The sequence below is a fragment of the Candoia aspera genome, chromosome 2 (genome assembly GCF_035149785.1).
Source record: "Candoia aspera isolate rCanAsp1 chromosome 2, rCanAsp1.hap2, whole genome shotgun sequence".
Classification (NCBI taxonomy): domain Eukaryota; kingdom Metazoa; phylum Chordata; class Lepidosauria; order Squamata; family Boidae; genus Candoia; species Candoia aspera.
Window position 1 is genome coordinate 67,314,813 of NC_086154.1, and position 25,249 is coordinate 67,340,061.

Below are 25,249 nucleotides of genomic sequence, written 5' to 3' on the forward strand. Positions count from 1 at the left end.
TGTTGTGGAAACACAGATTCCAGATTTGGGGATATGGAACTCCCTAGGTAGCATTTAATTCAGGAAGCCAAGGAGACTGATTATGTCTTGCCAGTGAGGAAGGTCATACTAAGAAATTGTGACCTTTCCTAAACTGCATAATAATCTTCATTGTCAAGGGAGTGCTTGAACCTCAGTTTTTCAAGTCCTAGAGCAGTGTTCTAGCTGCACCAACAATACAGCTGTTACTGTTAAAGATTAAAGCTCAAACATAATTTCTTTCTGTGTTTTCCATTCAAAAACAAAAAACTGGACTGCAATTATTGAAAAGTTGATAAGCCTTCAGATTAAGTATTCATCACAGGAGACTCACAGTTGATTGCAATATATTACAGTTCTTTATAAAATATTCAGAGAAATAACCATTTATCTGAGTACAGTGTCTCAATCTGTAGGTGCTTCTGATATATTTACTCCAGTAATATGACGACCAATTAACAGCTCAGAAATTAAATTGGCTTTTCCTGAAATAGGGCTAGTTTTCTCTTTCAGCAAGGTGAAAATGTCATGTTGTCCAACCAACTCTCCACCCGTTCAGCTCAGCCAACATAATGTGCCACTTTCTTCCTGTGAATATAAATTGTGGTTAACCTCTTGGCACTGGGAGCTGCTAGTTTGCCATGTTTGTTCATTTGCACCTGGCACTAGTAGTTACCACCAGGAAACCCTCATCCTGACTTCCAGAAGATCTAGGGTTAATTAAAGACTCTTATGAATCCCTCCCACCCAGGTCTTCCATGCAGAACACAAAGAACTAATAGTTTGAACTTTTCTTTATTCAGAGTTTTGAGATTTAGCTTTAATATTTGTTTTATATTATAATATCAATTAATATTAGGATTTTGCAATTAAACTTTAAAGGAATGTTAATAAGCCAGTCTAGTAACTGTTGGACTACTTTGTATTTTGTAACCAAATACATTTTTGGGAGTATGCCTCATCAAGAAAAGAGGACTTCTAAATAAACGCATATTACTGTGGACTGTAGCTATATGATACCTTTTAAAATGCCACAGAGAGATAATTTTCTGGTTAAGTTGGATGCCTACAATAGCCTGACAATGTTCCTAGGATTCAATACGTCTTAACTTTTATAAGACCTTTTGTTCCCATGAAAAGAAGAAATGTTCTCTGAATTAATTTTTGGGGAGGGGGAGAGATAATAAAATATTTCAAACTTGTGAAAAATGGGATGGTTTTTCTTTCTTTTCCTTTTATTTCCACTGATGGTATGGCTGCTTTTAGCAGTGCAGAGGCAGAATATCCTTGGAACAATGCTGGGTCATGATAGAAATGTTACCCTAGGAGTGTTCAATTCCAAGAATATAATCAAGCTATTGTTCTATGTTTTGAACTTTTGTACTTTTAAAAAATATTAGTAACCTCTTTGAATATTCATCTGAGCAGAAAAGCACACTATAAGTTGAATGAATGAATGAATGAATGAATGAATACAAAATTGAAGTACAGTATTGGTAACCATCAAGGTCTTCCCTCATTTCCTTTCATGTGAAAGAGAAAATCTACATTCCCTTATAAAATCTATCTTATAAAAGGTAAATATATAAGCACCCCAGAATACTTAACGACTTGCTTGCTTTCTGGAAATGAAACAGAGCGTGAACATATTAAGAAAATCCTTGGATTTAAAATAATTGAAAAACAGATATATGTGCCCGGTTCCATTGCCACCTCCTTCCGTATCACTGGATTTCAGAGTAAGCATGATGGCATCCTGATGACATTTTTATATACTTGTTCTTTTCTTATTTTTAATTGCCAGGATGATGCTAGCAATCACTTTTTATCCTACAATGATAAAAACCCATGACTGATATATTCAGGCTGTTTGCCCTCTTTATATTGTTGCAATTAACAGAGAAGTTCAACCTTTGCTTGGGTATGGATGGGCGAGTTGCCCGATGGGGGGCGTTGGGCGGTGATATAAATTTAATTTTTTAAAAAAATTAAATAATTCACCAACTAATTGCAAAACATTGGATCCAGAAGCATAAACAAAACAACATTTTTATGCTTAAAGAATAGAATGACCTGTTTCTAAAGATCATCTTGTGGCCCAACTATAAATGAAGCCTTTTAAAACCTGTTCTAGCCTCTTCTGTTAATGGTCATACTCATATAATGCAGGCAATGCTTGAATACATATATTCTAGTGGGACCTAGGAAGCATGTCTTTTCTGTGGCTGCCCCTACCTTATGGAACATCTCCCCCCACCACCATGATCCAGCAGGACTCCACCCTTCTAGCCTTCCAGAATGCCATAGAGACCTGGCTCTTCACCTAGGCACTGGGGTAAAGTGATGGGAGCCTGCAGATGGTTGTTGGGGTATCCCAGGAGGATGATTTAGTTTCTGTTTGTATGGCTTTTGTAGTTTTATTGTGGTTGTAATTGTGCCTTAAGATGAGCAGCCATCCAAATCTTTTAAATAAATAAAATAAATTTAGTAAAATTGTGATTTGTTCGTAAAATAGATGCTGCATGTCACATTTAAGACCTCATTTTATGCTTGTAATTATGTTATTATTTGAGAGACAGTTATACCTTAAAATTGATATGCAACTCCTTTAAATTTATGTCTTTATTAAATTTATTTTAAATCAACCAGCTTTACATGGCTTGCAAACATTAAATAAAATAAAATCTCATGAAATATAGAATACCAAAAAATCTGCTTTATCAACTCCAAAAGATCTAGTTGTAGCCCATTGTAACCATTAAAATGCCAAAGTTTACCTGACCAAGATTGTTTTAGTCACCTTTAATCAAATGCTGAACAGAATTCTCGTCAACCCAATTTTATGAATCATTGGAAGATTGTTACATTCACCAACTCATGGAAGGACTAGGAACAGTCTCCATACCCTTGGTATGGGTTTCAGTGCAATACCCAAATCACTGGGTAATTAACTTACATTGCTTCCTCTCCAATGGGCAGCTTCCATTAATGTCTAAAGAAGGCAGTTTTTGTTAAGACACTCTAAGAGTTCTGCAGCAGATGAATTAACCTGATTTGATTTGCAGACACTTTAAACACTTAGCAGGAGACAGCTCTGGAAGCTAATTAAATCATTCCAAGGTGCACAGAATTATCTTCTTAATAAGAAACGATTTCAGTGAATTATGCTGGCCCTTTAAGTGAGATCATGTACAGTGGTGGTATAGAGAAAAGTTTGCTTGGCATTAAATTTCAGGTGCATCATTGTCCGAGTTCTGTTTTAAACACAATCTTTTAAAAACATGCTTAAAAAAAAAGTATAGAAGCTTCTTCCATGTGCAAAAGCCAATAAGCTTTCAACTTCAGTGAAAATCTTTTCAATCATATTCTTATAAACCTGCCCCTTTCACCCTGGTATAGTGCTTGTTTTGTTAAAAAGGGAAGAAAAGAGAAAAAAAAAATGCTGGTACACGGACTACTTTTCAGATATTGCATCTTATTTAGTGTGCCGGAATTCCCAGTTTAAAGTAATCACAAAATTTATGGAGAAACGGATAAAAAAGGTTGTAAAATATTGATTTGAGGAAAATAATAACACAACTCATCTATAATAAGAAGAAAAATGAAGCAATAATTCAGGAAGTATTGAACGGCCTGCTGCTGGTCATATTGATCTGATTCTTTAGTGTGTGAAATCACACCTGAAATTGGAACTGCATTCCTTAGCTCATTATTCCGGAGCTAGCAGTGCCTCATTACAAGGGTCTTGTGAAGCTAGGGGGGGGGGGGCTTGCGGAATCTGGGCTCAAAGTTTTACCACAAAATGGTATGGCTTTCCATTGACAGTGTCTGCTGTTAACGGCTGTCATTGTGACTACACAGACCCTTCTATTCTTTAGTCTATATCTTCTTCAGTAAACCTGAGCAATTAGAAAGATGACATAAGAATTCACATGGCTGTCATACCAATGGCTGCTGTCCTACAATCTCCTCTGAGTCCTCTCTCCTATGTATTACTATCTTTCTCAGGTGCCTAGTCATATTACTATTTGTCCCTTAGATTTGTTTTTTGTTCCATTCATACTGGAATGAAGAGTGTATGACAAAGCATGATTTCTTTCTTACATCTGTAGTACCTTAATGCTGGCATAGGATATAGAATTATCAAAGTCTTCCTGAGCCATTGCCAAAATAAGGAATGTCTAATAACACTGGGATCCTTGAAAATGCCATATCATAACTGCCACTAATTACTACAGAAAATAAATTTCAGAACACTGAAGAAATGTGTACTCAGTACACACCAGACATTTCAACAAAACGTTCACACTGTGCATTTTGGCCTTTCAAGAAGATGTAAGCAGTCATTGTGTTAGGCTGGGTAGAATACATAGTGGAAATTTTTCAGAATGAATTTGTGCATGCACATAAGTTTGGAATCCACCACATGGCACTCTAGAGTTTCAGTATACCCACAAAGTCCATCTTTGATGCCTATCAGATCCCTGCCTCACCCAACATTTATTTGTTCATTTTTTAAAAAAGGAAAGCCAGCATGCTGCAAGCTACTGTAAGTACCTACATTCTGCTTCCTCTTTATTTCCGTAAATGTCTCTGGGCCTCAACTGTACCTCCTAAACTCTTAGCAAATAAAACCAACAGGCTGCCCTGCCTGTGGCAGACCCATGCTTTGTTTGGAATTATGGCCTCATGCCCCCAAAAAGAATAGAGGTAAGCAGCGATACTAGGGAGGGTCCTGTGTGAGGGGAACCTGGAGCATACTGGTAGTGTGATGTTTTGTAACTGATTATGTCCCCCCAGCAGCCATTTTGTAGGGGCAATTACTCCAGCAACCACTTCGTATAACATGCTTAGCATCCCCAAAATGGTTGAGAACTCCTGACCTAAACACCTTCTGCATATATTACTACTGCTGCAGACAATAACACCATGCAAATTCATGGAATCCTTTTACTTTATGCATCGCCATAAAGAGCCAGGCTAATGCTTCCCCCCAAATTATAAGGAGCTAGAGCTGGAAGGAGAAGCCACAAACCATAAGCCCCAGCGCAGTGCTACCAATATGAGGGACAGAAACATCTGGACCCCCTTCTGCAGCCAACTGAGTTGGCACATTAAAGAAAATCTACATCCTGGCCTCTCTGAGTGGCTGTCTTGGATATTAAATGGCTCGTGGGTTCTTTGTGAGAAACCTAATACTTTTTTCAAAACTCAAAATTGCTGGAAAGAAAAACACAACACTGGTCAGGGAACTTTAGAAATCAGATATGAAATGAAAGCACAATTCTTCTTACTCAAGATCTTTCCAAAACATATTAACAACAGAATTCTAACTAAAACAAGAATGGCTTCTGTACATATTATATATTCTGCAGCAAGGCAAATATAAATATCTAGAGGATGGTTTTACAGGGGGAAATGAACTGACTAAAGAACTGAAATTAGAGAGAGACACAAAATTTAAATGTAATAAAAATTCTACATTAGTTGGAATACAACAATGGGGAAGTTAGGAACTAATATTTATCTATAATGTTTTTAGTAGTTTTTTTCTTCTCTCTCTCTCTCTCTCCTATTTTTAAAAAACAAATAGTGGAGATTTTGGCACTTAGCGCAGAGATTTAAATTATTACTTACATTATTAGATACTTTAATACACTTAACTGTAATTTAATGTTTTCTATGGTTAATTTCTAATCAAAGATACACTGAGCACTAACTGTACAATCTTGGTAATTCCTTTGCCCATTTATAGATGTTGTATTTCTGTATCAATTACTGTTTCTCTTTTCTTCTTTTGCTTGTCTGCTTGCTCTTTTTTCTTTTAAAAATATTAATAATTTTTTTTTTAAAAGAAACCCAATACTAGATTAATTTGGATAAATACCTTAGCCTTTTAAGTTTCTTCAGCACTATCCCTTAAACCTTTGCCAACTAATTTTGGCTATAGTGAATGACTTCTCCTAACTGAGTATCATAGAAGATGTATTTTCTTAGGTAGCTACGTCAGCATCCCATAAATATGCCCCACTCTCCCTTTTTCTTTTTTTAAAAAAGCGAGGCATAGAGTCCTTTTCCCATTGGATCAATATGTTTATAAGCAAACTCTGCAGGCTAGCTCTTTAACCTAAGGCTGGGGATGTGTTGGAAGTTTGTGAGTGAATTACGGTACCACTGTAAGTGAGTAGGAACCATTACAAGGACACTGTCCAGCACATTGTTCTGTATTGCATTGCACACTACAGGTCTAAGTTGCCTAGTGCTGTAGCGCAGATAGCAGCTGTAATCCAACTATCACACCTGCTTCCAGCCAGAAGAAGCTGAGAGGCTTGACAGCTTAGCTGCTGACACATTCAAAACAGGGAAGCCCCGGTGTTTGTTTCATTGCTTCAGCATCATAAGCATCTACTGCAAAACCACAATGGCCCAAAAGAAAAAGACAAAACATGCTAATTTTACTATTCACAGTTTGGTGTGCATTTTTTTTAAATAATACCATCTTATTTTTCGTTGTAAAATATTGTATGATATATAGTGTGGAAAATATTGGCAAAATAGGGCTTTAAGTTATTTTCACCTCAGCTATATTATCTACCTATCTCTTGTTTTTACAAATAAACCAACAGTAGCTTGCCATTCTTTCTTAGACTGCACATCCATCCTTTGATTCCCTTTTTGAATGAAAATCTGAGTCAAATGACAGATAAATTGTTTTAGACAACTTACTGCTTCATTTAATCAAATTACACTTTATTTGCAATACAGAGAAATGAAAACTCTGCCATAAATTGCGTATTTCCTCAAGAAGAAAGAAAGAGATAGTGCCAATGTTCCTGTAAGCATGTATGTTGAATTTTACAATAACTATCAGGGTGAGAAAACCATTTTCTGATAAATTCTCATGTTTGTCAGTGTTCCAGCTCATAGGATTTTTTAAGTTATTGTATTATTATTTGCATAATTAACCTTTTTTATGCCTATAATTTCTTATCCAAGTTATATATTGTCCCTTCTCTATGACAACTCTTGTATTGTCTCCCAAAGTTTTTCTGAGGGCTGAAATTATTGTAATTGTCTTTATTCTTTGGAAAAAATTTCTAATAGCTGCCACTTTAGAAAGGGGCAGAGACATAGATGAAGATGGAAAGAATAATTGAATCACAGATCTGTTCTCAGTTTTTCTTCTTCTGAAAATTTTTTTTGCTAAAGACAGCCTCTTCTGGAGATTTCTATAGCAAATCATTATAGAACCTTTGCTACTCAAAGTCAGCCTTTATTACACATGTTTCGTTTGTGATGGTTTTTACTAGCTATCTGAAAAAGTTGGCTTCTCTTCCTTTCTGCCTTCCTAGATTCATCAGTTTTACTTCTGCTAGTTCCCTGCTATTCACATTTTACAGCAGCCACATCTAGAACTGAAATCTGGATGCCACAAAATATTTGGAGCTATATTTCTGATTTCTGTACGCTCACTGAGCCAAAATGAAGGTTTTTGTTGGAACTATTTTAGCAGCTATGGAAAGTTATTCTTCCATTCAATGAGTTTTGATATGATAAATCTTAGTTTGTAGAAATAATACATTCAAATTAAAGATGAAGTTTGCTTATTCACATTTGATAAGAGCTGACCAAATTTGCATTTTCCAAATCAAGAAGTGGAATGCCATTCTCTTTCAATCGTTGAACATTTCACAATTTTGTGGTAGATTTTCTCTCACTTTTCTCACACATGATTACTCACTTTTGAGATGTTGCAAGCTGATACAAATGTTCTGTCTGTCTGCCTGTCTGATTCACATGTATATCATTTTTTTCATTCTGTGGCCATCAGATGATGGATATCCTGTGTAAATCATCTCTCTGTTTCAGAGTCCAGAATGCATTAAAATGAGCAGATGAAATAGCCTACTGTCCAGCAAAATTATGGAGTTCCCTAAATTCATGCTTTATGCAGCGGCAGAGCTCTCATTGACTTGAGGCCAGGTTAAGTTCTAGTTAATTGATTTTAAGTTGCACTGCATGTAGATCTGAACAGCCTAGGTAATGTACTCATACATCATATTTTAAGTTCTAATCTGCTCCCTGAAGCCTGTATGTCTGAATGAATATAAAATATCTGAGACATTTTCCATGAGTAACCTTTTTATACAAGTATGTCCCTTCTTGAAATGCTGCAATGTAAAAGCCAACATACTGAAAGCTGTAGAACATTAATCATTCTAGATAGTTAAATAGAATAATTTCCTGTCCTGAAATTCCTCAAATATGCAGTATAAGAACTATCTATCAACAAGTATTTTTACAAACATTTAGTAGGAGCAAAGGTGTTACAGCAATATTCAGCGCTCAAGAATATTATTTGGGTTTTAAATATCATGCAAGGACTTTACCTCCTTAAAACAAAAACATTGTGGCAATTTTTTTTTTTCACAGAAAGTTAATCTGATTCTCTATACTTTAATGTTATGGGATAGCAAGTCAGACCATTGCTCCAGTGCTCTGCTTAGCATAGATAACATCAATTAAAGCATGTACTTTTTATAGTTAGGTATAACTGCTAAAACTAGATGTCAATATTATTGTGGTTCTTACAACATTTGAAGTGCTGCAAGGAATTTAAAAGCAAAAGATGGGATTCTGCTGGGTTGTCGAAGCACAGATTTTTCTTTTCATAAGGCGCCAAGTTAGGCATCTATTGTTCTACTGATATTACTTTGTTTCAGTATGTATTTCTAGAAAAAATTACTGCTTTGTATTTTGTTTAATGCTGTAATCCTGATCAATCCATTAACCAAATACACAGATTAATCAGACTAATAAATTAACATCCTTTGGATTAAAGATTAAACATGTAGCCAATTAGTCAAACATTAGACCCCACTCTGCTGAACCAATTGTTCGAAATGTGGAGAGTCACCATGCAAACGCTGATCATATACAACAGAAAAATGTGGGAAGATCAAAGCACTTCCCAACTCTAGTCCACCTGTTTGTTTTTTTCTTTAAGGCTACTGGCATGTTGATCCATGGATATATGTTGCTCTTGCAGTCTAGTCCTAACTCCTATTTGAAGGAAACATGTGTTAGGAAGGGAACCCAGGGGATGCATATTATTTGTGATGTTGCATTTAAGGTGACTACAAGAATAGAGTGAGGTGGACTGGGTAGTGCATTGGGCCATCAGGACCCAAAGATGAATGGATGGGTGAATGAATAGACTACCTTACCTCCATGTAGGTGGATTTCCAGAGAATTGAGAATAAGTTATTACAGTTTATCCCTTTTCTGCAGTAGGTTAGCTCTGGGAATTCTATTGACCTTGCTGGTTGCCACTGTTGACTACAGGATTTGTTTTGCATAAGGAGATCTTGCTAGGTACCCTTGTTTCTTTATACTTTGAATGCTTTCGGTTTGAAAGTTCTCTTACGTTTACTTGTATTGATTTTTATGATAATATTAGAACATTACATTTGGCTGGTGTCAAGGACATTTGTAAACAAAACTACATTGGTTACCACAGTTGGATTGGTTAATCCAGTTAGATTAAATCACAGAGCAAGCAAATTATCAGAGATTGATTTGCATTCTGAGTGGTGCAGCTGCATCAGTGAATCTAGACCCTGAATGTCTAAATTACACCACAGAACATATAAAGCAAGGCAGATGCATCCTTGACCTTTTCCCATTTTGTTTTGCTGTCTCTCTGATCCTATCAGTGTAAGGCATGGTTTCTATCCTTGTGGGAATTGACTTGCTTTTTCTATATATTTCTCTTGAGAAGTTCTGAGGCTAGCATATAAAAGCAGCCTGGCTTGCAGCAAGTGACTAAAGAAATTCTTTTGCCCTTCTCAGATAAGAAGGAGCTTTGCTTGATATCCCATAGATGGGAAAGTTTCAGCTAATCAGGATAGATGATGCAAACCAGATGTTAGATATTAGGACCTGGTAAGGAAACTTTCTATAAAACTGAATCATGACTTGCTCTCTGATTCTAAATAGCAGTGTTAATGACCAAATAAATACACTTGGATTTCTCCCTTAGAGAATACTTTTTGTTTAGCATTCACAGCTGATCCTTACATAGGTTCAATTTCTACCTATTTGAAATAACAAAAAAAGCTTTCCCATTTTATTCTCCCAGTATATACTTGCAAAGGGAAATGGGCTTGTGGCAACTGCTGAAAGGAGAGTTAGCTTTCCCCTGTTTTATGGACATTTATAAAAGTTTATAAAAGGAGCATTTCATCTTTAAAGAGACTTAGAGAAGATTTTTTTCAGTTACCGCCTCTAACTTGGTGCCCTCCCCTGCTGTCAGGCATTAAGGTGCTTGTAGGCTTGTTCTAGGAGAGTAATAAGTATTGTTGTTAAGCAATTGTGGTGTTGAAATTCAGCTCCTGTAGGTCTGCCAGTATTTATCTAAAATACTTTCTCCGGTGCGTGTTGGAGTTCCAGTAAACCGTGTCTTATTGTGCGACCTTTTCATTTTCCAGTGAAAAGGGATCAGCTCGTCAGATAAAAGCTACAAGCTGAAGTACAGGAAAAATGCGTGCTCAGAAAATCCGAGCATGATTGAGAACAAGATGTGTTAAATCAATGCAGTTTATCGCCTGCCTATTCCTGGCAATTGCTGTTCTAAGCTCATTCTGAGCACACCCTGGATGATAAAAGTAGAGTGTCACGGTGCTCACCAGGGTGTGAGGGCAAGGAAACATGTTTATCAGGCAGGTTGCTATGATTGCCTCCTCCCGATAATGGTTATTGTCAAAACTGTTGAGGACATCAGCTGGACAATTATCAGGGTGAGTGTTATTGCTGGTGCTGAATCTAGAGGCTACTAGAAGCTCCAGAATTTCACATCTACTCCCCTAGGAACATAAGGCAACTTATTTTATGTATGTTTACTAATTTAAATCCACCTGTTAATCACAGTCAGGGTAAAAAAATATGGTAAAAAATATAATATTTTTTTCTTTCTCCTGCTGGTTGTTTCCAATAACTGAATAAAACAATCATCCAGAAGTTCCTCTTTTAGAATCAGTATGCAAGATTTTGCAGTGAAGCAATAGCAGTTGAATTTAAGCGCGTTCTTGTGGCCCATTTATCATGGGATTATCGGTTTGATAAGGCTCCTTCGCAGTCAGCAAAATGTGTGTGTATTTAAACTTCATTTTGCACAACAGCCCGGACACGTGCATATAGAACAGCCAAACAATACTTCGTCATGCTCCTAGCTGACTGCTGAAGACATGACTAACGTTATAATGCTTTACGATTATTTTTTAGTATGACTACATACTGCAGCCCCAGCAACTGAAGAGGACTGCAGCATGTAGTCATATACAAAAAGGACATCCTTGGGCATCCATGGGGGAGGCAAGTGACATCACATGCATCATGACATTATCACACAACTGACATGCATTATGTAACTTGCATCAGTTGCTTCATAAGCCAAACGTTTTTGGGGGGATAATGTCATGATATGCATGAGGTCATCCTGGCTTCCAGCAGATGCTTATAAGAGGAATCAACTACAATACTAGTGAATTGAATGAGCCCTAGGCCTGTATTTAACATCACTGACTCTCAAGATTATACCTGCATATTTTGAAAGATTGCAAGTTGCGAGGTCAAAAAATAGCACAAAATTCTTTATAATATAAACTCTTGGTCAATTAATCACAGTTGCTAACTATTCATAAATAAAACCTATTTATTGATTTATACACTTAAGTTTTATTTATAAATCTTAATTTTAACATGTCTCAGATTTTAATTTTTAAAGAATTGTAAGGAACAAGAGGTGATTGATTACTCCAGTATCTTCCACTTCAAATGTTAGTTAATAAACCTTATAATGGGATACTTTGCTTGCTTTTAACATTTCTTGTTCATTTTCATACAATCGTAATAATCCAGGCAGGTGAATGAACATTTCTATTGGATTTATTCAGCTTGCATCATCCAGTTTATCTATTGATCAGGGCCATTCCTGACTTTTTGATATAATATATCTCTAATATTTTAAATAAATATTTATTTTTTTTAAAAAAAAATCATATCCAAGAATGAAAAACTTACCAGAGATACACTTTTCTTTCAGATTGATTTGTAGCCACATTTCTTTCTTCATAGTGCAACTAAGAGTTCAAACAGCTTGATTCTGAGACTTGAGTATATTTGCATAGATTTCTCGAATCACAATATCATCTTAAAACTCATTCCCTTTAAATAGCCAAATAGCAATGTCATAAATATTTGATAAAATGTGTATTTGATAACATCCAGTGCTAGGAAGAATGATTCATAGGCCACTTATATAAATGCTCTCTCGCATGCTTTCTTAACTAGATCCATAAACAGGAGATACTTGACAAGTGTCTTTTCTCATTAAAAGGTTCCCGTCTGTCCCATACAGCATTGTAGGGTTATGTGGTCTTCCAACCTCTATTAGTCTTTCATAATGAAGAAGAGATTGAAGCCGAGGAATTGTAAGGAGGAATGCCTGAGTGACACACGCAGCAATTTTAAATGTTCTGTTCCAAGTGTAATTTTGTGGTTCCAGCATGTTCAAAGTAGCACCAGCAATTTTTTTTAACCAAAATTCTGGATGACATTATGTATAAGCTGCACTTCTTCATTCAGAAGAAATGCTTCAGACTTCAGGTGAGCACAGCAGTTCCCTCCTAGTTACGGAAGCTCTCCAGGTGGCTTTAGGAACATTCACTTTCATGGGTGGATTCCTAAAGTGGTGGCATCTTTCTTTCAGGCGCATGTGCTGCTTTAATGACTAGCAAGAGAGGCAAAGCAAGCAGTCCTGCATGGGCAGAATCCGGCTTGATAACAGTAATTAAACCTCAACATTTCACCAATTCCCAACTGGACTCTTTGCTTGAATGAAGATCAGTTATGAGGAGAAGCCAGTGACACAGCTGCTAGTTTGCAGTCTGATTCAGTTGTGAAATGTTTCTTTAGACTCCCAAGTTGCTATAAAATCAAAACTTTACATTTGTTATTAGTTACATAATTTGACTAAAGAATGACGTCAGGCTTCAGTACCATTAAGAAAAAGAAACAAAATTCACGGGAATAAGTTTTATGTTTCAGTCATTAAAGGAGGAAACTTCTGAGTTAGCCTTGCAAGCACGTCTTCACCACCAAGCCTTCAGCCCTTGTAGAACCTCTGGCAGCCACTTCCATGGCCAATGGAAATACATACTTAAAGTAAAAAAGAACAATTTATGATTTATATGTAGTAAATTATCTTTACAATCATTACAACAAAAACAGTACAGTTCTTTTTTTATTTTTTAAAATTAAGGCTGTATTAAGAAAGAAAATGTTCTTTATATGGGAGATTCTCAGGATATACTTTTTTCACCCGAGGATGCATGTGCAAAGTGGATTTTGATGATTCTCTGCATCTTTGGTTAGGAAAATGCATCTCTAGGAATCTGAAGGAGACTTGTACTGGCTGGGTATTAGATTGCTTTCCTCCATGCACAATCAGTGTTATTCTGTGTTTGAAAATGATTAAAAAATGAGTTCCTTATAGCTGAACTGGATGCAACCATGCAGTTCTTTTGGTAACAGGACAGGTAGTAATCATGTATGCTAATTTTAAATGGGGGATTATCTGTTTGTTTTATCAGTAACTAGTATACACTATTACCACTAGTGCAGAATCAATTTGCCATTGTCTTCTTTGAGACGTTTCCTAAACTACAAGGACAGGAATAAGTATCAAGGATATATATGGATATGTGTGTCAAAGTTCAAAGAAAAATTGCATGCTTTCTGTTAGGATAGTTGTATGCTAGGCAGACAGGTTGTATTGTGTCCTGACCCAGTATGCAAGCTAGAAATGTGTTGACTAGAAATGTTGTGAGGGTGCTACCATTTAATACACTGAATTTAATATGCTAGAGAACATGAAAAAAATATGGTGTGTACAGGGCTTCATTCATTCTTTGTATATTTAATATGAGGACCTGAAGCAAGTTTCCCCAGCTTTGTGCCTTATAGATGAGTTGAGACTACAACCCTACAACTTCCAGGTAGCATAGCTGTTCTCTGTACTAGCTAAGAATTCTGGAAACTGTACTCTCAACAGATTTGGAAGCCACTAACATTATCAGTTTCTCTAGGTCAGCAGTAATTGAAAAAAAAGCTGCTGCTTACTACAGATTACAACACTAAACCTTGACATCTCAGAATTTCATTGACTTCCTTTATGTCCTGGAAAAGTTCAAAGACTGTCGGTAATTCTTACTTTTGTGAATTTTCTCTGGTTATTTTTCCACCATCCTGCCTCTACCATAATACTAGTACTATAGGAATACAGAGCATTAATATAGCAAAGATAACAATAACAAGAAAGGGGGGCACACCTTCCATCAACTCAAAGGCCCCACTAGACGTTTTGGGGTATGTCAGTGCTGCACTTCAGAAATGAATGAAGCCAGGACCTGTTTTGGAGTTTTAAAGAGTGAAATTGGTGTCTTAAATATCTTCAAAGCCTAAGACTCCCAGGTTACTCCTCAAACCTCCCAAAACTGAAATGAAAGAGCCCCAGTTTTTGACCCCATACATTCTGGGTGAGCTCCAGGGCTGCAAAAACAATGCTGGTAGGAGGAATCCCAGACCACATTTTTGCACCCTCATGCAGGTGTGCTGGCACCTTGAAATCAAGGTACCAGCAAGTACATCTTCCTATGATTGGAGTCCACCAGACTCTCTGTGTTAGGGGGAAAATTTCAGTGGGGTAAAAGGTCATGTTTTTAACCTACCTATAAGCAATCTTGAACAGCTAGTTGATTGAGTGGTACTATAAACCAAATAAATAAATAAATGAACTAAAAGAAAAAGTATAAATAGTAAGCATGGATTCCAGAAAAGAAGGTCAGGAAATGGTAGTGGATATTCAGCCTACTCTGGCATCTCGGAATCTCTAAAATGTGATGAAGATTAAAAATGGGCAGGATTTTTAAATACGTAATACACGTTTTATCCACCGACAGATGAAAGACCAATACTCCTTGGTTTCTTTAATGCTTTATTTGGCTTTGATGTAATTTGAAGGCAGTTCTTCCTAAAGATGCATTGTATAAACTTGAAATTAGCAAAACAAAAATCAGTACATGAAACACAAATTTAAGAAATCAACACTTGTATGTGGTTCCCCTCCTCCAAAATACCTCTCTAAGCAAAATCATAATTATTTATGTTCTGATTTCATCCATTTCAAACTTGAAAAATATTGAAAAAGGTAAAGCTTGAAACATAGGATTGTATGTTTATGATAGCTTGCCAGAGTCACTGTTGTGAGATGGGTGGCCATATAAATCAATATAAACCAACCAACCAACCTAGTAATGTAATTCAAAATACCGTCTTGGACTATACTACTGCATACATTTAAGGGCAGCTTTTATTTGTATTTTTTAATCTGATGCCTTGGGTATGTGCATTTTAAATTAAGTGGTATAGAAAATGAAATGAAATCAACAGTGCTTGGAAAATAACTTGCATTGTTTTGTTTTTTGTCTTGCTCTGGGGTACCTCCAAAATATTTCCCATGTAATGTGTTTATTTTTCCTCAAATAATAAATATGTCTAATCCAATTATTCCCATTACATTTGAATGAGTTTCTCAAGCTATGGTATTCGAACAAGTTCTTTTAATTGCTGATATTAAGTGTCAATCATTCGGCTGCAAGATGGGAATGTGTCTGGAGGTAGAGACACATTCCCTTTCCTGTGCATCAGTCATTTAATTAACAATGAAAACGTTACTGGTATATCAATAGCCCTTCTTGATATGAAACACTGAAACAAGGAAGATAATATTTCAAAGTCTGTTTCCGAAACGAAAAAGCAGAAAATACAAATACATTTTGTCTATTCACAGTTATGAAAATGATCAGTCCATTGTATATACAATACTGTCATTTCTAAAGCATATTAAAAGAAATTCATCTAAAATACAACTTTTGGTTTGGGCAACTTGAAAATAATTCTCAATTGTTATTTTTGTTTATGTTTAAATTTCTGTTGTATTGAATATATTGGATTTTTTAAGTTACAGTTTTATGTATATTGCATAAAGAGTTTTTAAGGCTGACTGCATTCAAGTCTAATCTCAAAGAAAGTTCTTCCTCAAGGGTTTAAGTAGTAATTCATAAAATGGAAAGAATAATAAATATTGTGCCTTAACTCATACATGAGCATAGACAGACAGGTTTTGTGCACCTGGGTGTAATTTTAGTTAATTCACACAAGAGACAAGTTGAAAGTTTTTTGTTTAGATAGGAGAAAATGGCTTAAATCTCATATTTGCAAAAATGATTACATTACCTTAAATGAAAACGGTATTCTATTAGTTACTTCAATAAGCATTTCATTTAGAAAAGTATTTTAATAAAAAAGTTATCTGAACTTCCATACAACTTAAAATACATAAGTGAGGGAAAGTACTTACTTTGATTTAGATGTCTTTTGGAAGTATAATTATTGGCTTTTTACTCACCTATGTAAAATAATGTATTTTTGTAAATGGATTTCTGGCCACTTTAATCCATTTTTTCCATTTCTTTTTAAAAAAACATAAAAAGTAAGCACAGTCAATCAAAGAATTTTAAGGTTTATTTCCTCTTTAGAAATGATTGATAGCCTTTTAGATTTACAAGCTGACAAGTTAAAGGGTGCTATTGGTATAATTATATACTATATTCACAGTCTTTCAATTTAAATGTCCTTTTAAAATCATGAGATTATCATACCTGTATTTTGAAAAGTAGGCCAGTCAGTTTGGGTTGGTACACAAATTGCTTCCATTAGCCTTGGGACCTATTTGAATTTAATACACTTCTTTAAAAGTGGCAGTACTTTCAATGTACTTTTGAAACTTAGGGTAATGGGAAAGCATTTTTATAGTATGTGTTAACTTTGTTTTTAATGTATGGATGAATGTCACGAACACAAATAGTGTTACTCAGTCTAAAAGATTTTTTTTTAAAATTATTAATCTTTTTATCTATGGAAAAACATTTATAGTAGGACATTGGGGAATGAAGGAACACATTTTAAGTGTGGTGGAGGAGGTTGCCACTCTCATTAAAAACAACAAGAAAAGCTTCCAAGAATCTATAAATGAATCAATTTATTCAGCTATATAAAAAGTTAATCCAGAATGTCACTAGAGTAATTGCAATAAGGATTCAATTTATTTTATTTATTAATTTGAACAATAGGAAGGTTGGTTTTTAGATCTGGATATTTGCTTCTGTCCCTAGTAAGTTACTTGCTTAATTGCAAATATCACATTTAAATTTAAAACATAGTGACATCTAGTATTAAGCTCTGACTCAGAGAGGAGTTTATTGGATATTTAAATAAAAGAGGATAGTGACTGAAACAGGAAATTGGTACTGTCTGTGAATTCTGCTGTTTGAAACTGTCTGCTCTCCCTTGCTTATCAAAGTGCTGACCCCGTAGAATAATTAAGAATTCTTGTCCCGAAATACATCTAAGCAACCCTGGAAATTGGATAAAAGTTCATGAAATAAAAAGTGTTATACTAGAAGATGTCCAGTTGGAAGTACACACTATGACTGAACAGTTGAGTATGCTGCATACAGTGCTGTTCCCCAACTTTATTTATCTATAGATAAAAATATTTTCGATCATCTCCAAAGGCAAGCATCTTCCATAAAGAAAGACAGCAAAACTCTTACCTTTCCATGTTATAAATATGCTTTTCTTTTTCTGTGCCTATAGATTCTTAAAAGTTCATTTTGTTTTAATTTTAGAATGTTTGTGGTCTTGCTGTGTAGGCATCGTCTGATGCTGCTTAATGGATGTTATGGATTTGGTCAAGCTGCTTGTAGTTTTGTTTTTCCTGAAAAGGAAAACTGGTCCTAAATGTGTATGTTAATAAATCAAACAATATTGACCAAATTTTCCATGACTTCAGGTCGCCCTTTATGAAATATGACATTAATGGTACTAATTACTTACCAAATAGAAAGTTATCACCATTTGGCATAGATGCTCAAGATTAGAAGTTGACATATTAGCATTTGGCTGCATGCAGTTTTTAATCCTTCTTCTGGTTCTTCATCTGTGTCACTTCTTGTGACTTTTGCTTTAAGTAGTATTGGCTTCAGCAGAATTTCTTTCTTCATTTTCTACCTCAAAAGCACATCATTAACATCAAAAGGAAAATATAAGTGGCTGGGTATATAAATGGGATCAAATATGTGGTAAAAGTAAGAAGTGATGGGGGCTTTTTGTTCTGTTTTGTTTTGTTTTGTTTTGTTTTGTTTTGTTTCCACAACCTAAAAGATTCCTTCCAATGAGATGACATTGCAAAACTTGAAAACAAGTAGACTGGAAAGCTTTTAGGAAGTGAACTTCTTCAGACCTTCCAGAACTGTGATAGCTTCTAGAACTCAAGATTTTCAGTGGAGCATCTTGCCTGGTTGCTTAGTGTTTAATTACTATGTTTCTTGTTCCAGCTTTGAATGAGCCAACCATTGACTATGGCTTCCAAAGGTTACAGAAAGTCATCCCAAGGCATCCTGGTGACCCTGAGCGTTTGCCAAAGGTCAGCAAAATGTTGTGTATTTGTGTGCATATGTATGTACTGTATATGTGTTTATGATTAAGTCTTTAATGCATCACTTTTTTCAAATAGCACTTCACAGTATTCAATCAACAGCTACACCTGGAATACTACAGCAACATGCTGTGTTTGAAGCTTGCTAATATCTGGTTCAGCTTTGTTGCATCCAGCTGTACTCTTATTAAATACATTTCTGTTTAAAGAGTGGCAACAGCTACCTTTACTTACTGAGCCATGTTCAAGAAATTATTGTTACATATGAAGCACTAAATCATTCATACATGAAGGTCAGACTCATAGCTCTTCAAATAATTGGACCATGCAGTTCTGTTAGACTAATACAAGCTTTAAAACTTGAAGGAAGATACAGAATTACTTCCGACAAGCGTCGATGGTCAGAAAGACTCCAGGTTTTCTATCCTGTGATTCCATGACCAAAAGCCAAAGCAAGCAAATAAGCAAACTTAGTTTGTAGTTTTACAAAGCCAATCTTAGGGCTTCTTCTTACATTACATAAACATTGTATTCATTCATCTATCTCTCCATTTAACCATTCCACCCACTCTCATAAACTTCAGTTGGTGAACTGCTACCATAAAATGTTAATGGTAAATTAACCCAGTGATTCAATTTCACTAATAAAATTAACAAATACCAATTAATGTTAAAATTAGTCTCTGTTCAAGAGAGATCTGAAACCCTAAATGCTTAATGGAAAAGCCAAGTTCTTATGCTTTTCCAAAATATTATTTTTATATTTATTTATTAATGGTAATTATATTTTTATATATTGTATTTACATTTTATGCTTATTGTTTTAACTGACTACCTTTATTGTAAACTGCCCAGAGTCCCTCTGGTGGGAGGAGATGGGCAGTGACAAATTTGATAAATAAATAAATAAAATAAAATAAAATAAAATACAGTGGGCAGCATTTTCCATAAGGATGGAATGCACAACAAACAAAGCCTATCTCTGGGCTCTTGTCCCCATAATATCCCAAGAAGAGGGAATCTGAAGTATCCCATCTTGGGCTGATTGAAGAAGACAAGCAGATCTCCTTCACAGAACATTGTTCAAAATACAATCATTGTTACTTCTTTAAACTCTATGTATTTAAATAATAGCCAACAGTTGTTACACTCATATCTTGGTGTGCTCTAAAGCACTGCACTGTCCTTCTCTGGATCTTCTGTAAGAAACATGCATTTAAAAAATTGAATATGTGCTTCAGGAGCTGTTAGTATATATTGTAATATCTGATTCAGCCATAAGATAGCTGTATTTCATTTAGGTTTTCTAAGGCAGTAACAATAGACTTTATTTTTAAAAAAATGGTTTGGGAACTCCTCTTTAGTTGAATAAATCTGAAATATATTTACTATGTTTGGTTTTTCAAATTTCATAATTAAGGGAGACCAATACTCAGCAACTTTACCCTGCTTGGAGCCTTAGCTAGAGATAACAAGTGTTGTTGTCCAATAGCATCCAGAAGGAACGTTGCTGACCAGTATTCCCCAATTCCTGGTGTAGAGTTCCTATATAGGAGGAAACATGTACGAAACACAATGGCATTGGACAAAACAAGGCATGTGGATACTTACGATCTGGATTATGAGAATTGTACTATGATTATAGAAATGGTTTGGTAAAATTTGCTTTTTTTTTCTTAATCTGCTCAATCGTGTCCAATTCTCAGAGACTGCTTGGACATGTCCCTGCAGTTGTCTTGGCAAGGTTTTTCAGAAGTGGTTTGCCATTGCCTCCTTCCTAGAGCTGAGAGTGAGTGACTGGCCCAAGGTTATCCAGCTGGCTTTGTGCCTAAGGCGTGACTAGAACTCACACTCTCCCGGTTTCTAACCTGATGCCTTAACCACTACACCAAACTAGCTCTCAAAGGATGCTAGGAAGTACTAAAAAAAATTAAATTGGTAAACATGAAAGCCATAAAGCCTTATCAGTGTACTCCAGCACTGAGGTTTTCAGATGTATTGATTATATATAGTGTACTTATGATTATATGTATTGTACTTATGATATACAGACAAAATAAAATAATCATTTAGAGAAGTCTTCCCCAACAGGCAGCCTACAGATAAATTAGGTCTCCAGTCTCAGAAATTGAGTAGCAGTCCTAGTATTTTTGGAAGGCTGAAGAGGGCTAACACATCACATGTATCATGTAGCCTGAACTGGGTTAAAATTAACAATAAAAGTAATCTGCATGGTCATTCCATTATCAGGAATCCATAAACAAATAAAGCTCATCTATTGTATTCCTGTACTGAACATACATTGTAAATTTGGAATTACACCTGAAATTCAAGACTCGTTTTAGAAAACAGAACAAACGGCTGCTTCTCAGCTTCTTCACTTTTGAAATGAAGGTTGGAATTTCTATCTATTTTAGCTTTACAACGGATGTTATTCATGCATATTTTTGAGAAAAGCTAGCTTGTTAAATTGAATAGTGCTTTGGTAGGATGTCTGAGTGCTTTGTTTGACAGTATTGGTTCAGAGAGTGGTTAGTTCCTCAAGGATTCAAGGTTGAATTCATGTTTATCTTTTAGATGGGCCAGTTAAAAAACTTGACTGCCATTAGAAGTCTATTGTGTTCTTTCTAGAAGCTGGAGCTTATGTGGCCATATGTCTTATCATTTGGTAGTCTGAGAAAGAACAATAATTATTGGAGAGATTCTACTCCAAAATGAAATGTCAGTGTGATGGGGGCTCTTTCGCTTGCTATTTGCTTTTTACTCTTTTGCTAATTATGTAGATTCATCTGTGTAGTTGGGCACTTACAGTATATCTACTTGCCTTTTTTCCTCTGTGACCTTGGAAATATCTTCCTTTGTAAAATTGGCCATCACTACTACTTCCCAATATAGCTTTCATGGTGATTTAAACAATAGCTAAAATCTGATGTATTGCCTACATTAGGCATTATACTAAAGCTACAGTCAGAGGTGACCATGTTGGTATTGTGAAAAGTCCAAAATCAGGGATAACTCTAAAACAATGACATTTTGACAGCTGAAAGTCACAGCCATATTGAAATTGTGCAGGAGAGCTTTTCATCTTGAAGGTCAGCAGAAATATGTAAACATTCCAGGGCTTTTTCTAAGTGGGTTAGTGTTTACTCAGCAATTGATTACAGCAGATGGTGCAATTTAGAAACTATGGTTAAAAACTCCGGTATACAAAGGATAGAAAGAATGATACAGATCACTTTGCTCCTTGAGATGTGCTTGACCATGTTCTCCTAAAAACGAAAGACCGAAAGACAGTGATTCTGATCATTGGTGCAATATGTAGTTGGCTGATTGGTGTTTAACACAAACAGTTTGACTTAGCCTGAAGCACAATTTTTATCTACAAGAAACTGAGATTTTCCATCAGATAAAGTAGCTTATGTTAAGCCTTACAAGCACCATCCTACAAAAGTCCTTTCCAGTGGATAATGCAGTGTTTGAAATAGCAGGTTGATGAGAGGTTCAGAGCACATAAAAGTACTGAGTCAAAAATAAGAAGCTGCTGTATATTGAACAGACCCTTGATTAGGGTCTAGGTTATTATTGCCTAGACTTTAAGCAACAGGTTTGGATGCTTCTCCCTTGTCTTTCCAGTGGTTTGGTCCCAAGGATTGAAACCTAGGATAAAAACACTGAGAGATAACTGATCTCCTTGATTGAACCAACTACTCATTTGACAAATGTAATGTTAAATCTTTATATATACACATATACGCAACAAAATGATAAAGCACATAGAAAGATGCTAATCCTGTAAAGACATTTTCTTCTTAACACAGTAGTTCCCTCGGAAATGTATATGCCAGAATTTTGAGGAAAGCAACAAAGACTGCATTTGTGTATTTTGTTCCATGGAGCTGAAAATATCTAGTAAATTGATCCTGTGGGAGTAATAAATACACATTACTTTATCTTGTACTTCATGTCTTATACCCCTGAGCCTTGATAGAACAACACCACTTAATAGACTTTAAAAAAGAGTAATTACAGTCATTGGTTGTGTGATTTTTCAGCCCTTCCAGCCCTGCCTGACCTTCTAATTTAGCTTACCGTGTCTAACTAATGCATTTATATTCATCTTTTATGAAGCATGTGTAGTACAAAATTGACTTTGCAGCCTTTAGCAAGCTGTCTTACTAGGTTGAATATCTGGTTAGTCCTACATTCTATACTGTGCATCTGTACAGAAGAGTGAGAGATAGGCTTTGTTTGGGTTTGGGTTTTTTGGGAGTGCTAATCAATTATTTCTTTTTATCCTTTGGAAATTCTAAATAATATACATCCTACTTTTCCACCTACCTTCTGAAAAATGTTGTATATCCCAATATTACTTACAGCCAAGCATAAATGCAAAAAGATGCAAGCATTCCTGAAAGGGTTATCCCAAACATTTCTTTTCAGAAAGAGCTAAATTTCCAGGTATTTCTTGTTCTCTTTTAAGAATGACGGTTGGATAAGGCCATCCTGTGCTGATCTGTACCCAAGGCTGACAGCTTAGGATGAATGATCCTGCTCAATATGCTGTTTTGTCCAATTTGTACGCGTGCACATTAAGAGGTGGCTTAAAAGAAGGCTGGAGGAGTTCCCTTCTGGAAGAGCCCCTGAGCTAGCCAGCAGACAGACCATGCTCTCTGTTGTAGTCTCCCATAACTTTCTGCCCAGTTCATTTATCCACTGGAGCACAATTGTTTTCTGCGCATTTCTTTTCCCACCATATGGTTTCCTCATTACTATACACTAAGGGTCCATATGGGGAACTTGTGAAGTGAACTGTACTCATTTTAACTGCCAGATGAGCAGCAAGCTTAGCTTAAGTCATCTGCTGCCTTTATGTTGTTATGGCAACAGAGCACCAATAAAAAATTCTAATCTACTGGAAGTGTCTCGGATCACAGTATTTTAAATGCTTGCCGTAACTGTCCTCTAAAGCGAGAGTGCTCGCTCCCCTGATATGACAAAGGGTTATTGCCAGGTCCAGCAGGTGGCAGTAGAGAAATCATCCTTTTTTTTTTCCCTTGCAGAAGTTACATAACTAGAAAGCAACGTTCTGTAGCAAAGAGATTGGTTGCTGTCTTTGCTGAATTTTATTAGAAATCTGGCCTTTTCACACGGGTCTTGAAAAGGACTTTGTTGGAATCCTGTCACTTGTTTAAGCAACAGGTTTGGGTGCTTCTCTATTTGTGTGGGTCTTTCCTTGTTTTGAATTATTCCTTCGAACACCAGGCTAATTAAGAGCCCCTTAAAGCAATGGAAGTAGACAGCAACATCTTTAAATATAAATCATTTCCACCTCCGCAGGCCACATGATACGTTGCATCTCTGTCTCCCTGCCTATATTGAAAGTGAATGTTTGCAGTCTCCCTTCATCAGTTCACATTAGCCTCATGCTGAATATTTAAACACCAAACAATTTAAACACCCCATGAAGAGACACACTTTCTGTCGGAACTGCAAAGGCTCATCCAATCATAATTTAGTAAATCAGCCATTTGCTGGCTTACTTGTGCCAAAAGCTACTCAGCACCACTATGTGCTAGCAAGCATGGAAATTTGGTCGCAGGCACATGGCAGCCCCTCTGTTCCTCATTGGAAAAGTGAAACAGAAAATTTCCTTCCTAACAGAATATTCATGCTTAGTCATTTATCATAAATGAAACAGAGTAGCACGTATAAGCAGGAGTCACTGTGTGCCGCACAATGTATTCTCATCACGGTAATATTGTTTTAGCATTTTTATAGGTGCGCAACAAGCAATTTAGATATTGCATTTGTAGCCTTTAATGATTAGCAAATATCAATAATAAGCAGTAGCTGAGGAGCAATGTGAAAGAGTAAATGGAACATCTAAGATACAGCTCAATGCAAAGGATGCATTACTTTGATAACCAGTTCATACATGAAAAATTATTTGAGAGGAGGGATGCTGCTTGGAGCATCCAACTATGTTAGCTCTTTAATCACTCTTGAACACTGCCTGCATGGTCTGCCTTTCTCATTATGAATCTAACAAATTATAGCTTGTGCCTGTTAAATGCAAATTCCTTTTATTTCTCTACATTACATAACTAGAAGTAAAGTTTGCTTGCAAAAGGTTTGTAGCATCTCCTGGCATTGGAATACTTTCTGCTTGAAATTCTGAGACCAGTAGCCAGACAGATGTAGATAATAACATGCTAAACAGACAAGGGATATTTCATATGTTGCCCTGCTTTTCATTACATCTGCAGTCTGGATCCACTCCACTATCAATATAACTAAGTCCAGATCCAAACTGAAAACAGGGGGAAGTGGATGAGTAGGTTAAATGTTTACCATTGTTGTGCCTCCTGATAAAAACTAAAACTGTTTGTCTCAGCTAAGTACAGTACATGGATGGTCAGCTCTGCAGCTCTCGGTGCTCTGTGCATAAGTGTTATGGAGGCAGGTAGTCAATGTGCATGAGGTGTGGTTCTTAGCACAGCTCCACATATGTGTCAGAAGTACTGTACATATGAATAAAATTTGCAAACAAGGCATTGGACATCCAGAATTGTCTCCTAATCCACCCTTATGGGGAAATTCACACATTATTAT

General features: G+C 36.0%; 1 protein-coding gene across 4 annotated transcripts in view; it reads left to right on the forward strand.

Moving 5' to 3' along the window:
- The window catches only part of EBF1 (EBF transcription factor 1), a 390,547-nt gene that overhangs the window by 341,076 nt on the left and 24,222 nt on the right, over positions 1-25,249 (forward strand). For all 4 annotated transcript variants that reach the window (XM_063292129.1, XM_063292126.1, XM_063292127.1 and 1 more), the window contains exon 11: positions 18,537-18,625. In XM_063292129.1, the coding sequence (XP_063148199.1) occupies positions 18,537-18,625 (89 nt within the window). The remainder of the gene's footprint in view (positions 1-18,536; positions 18,626-25,249) is intronic.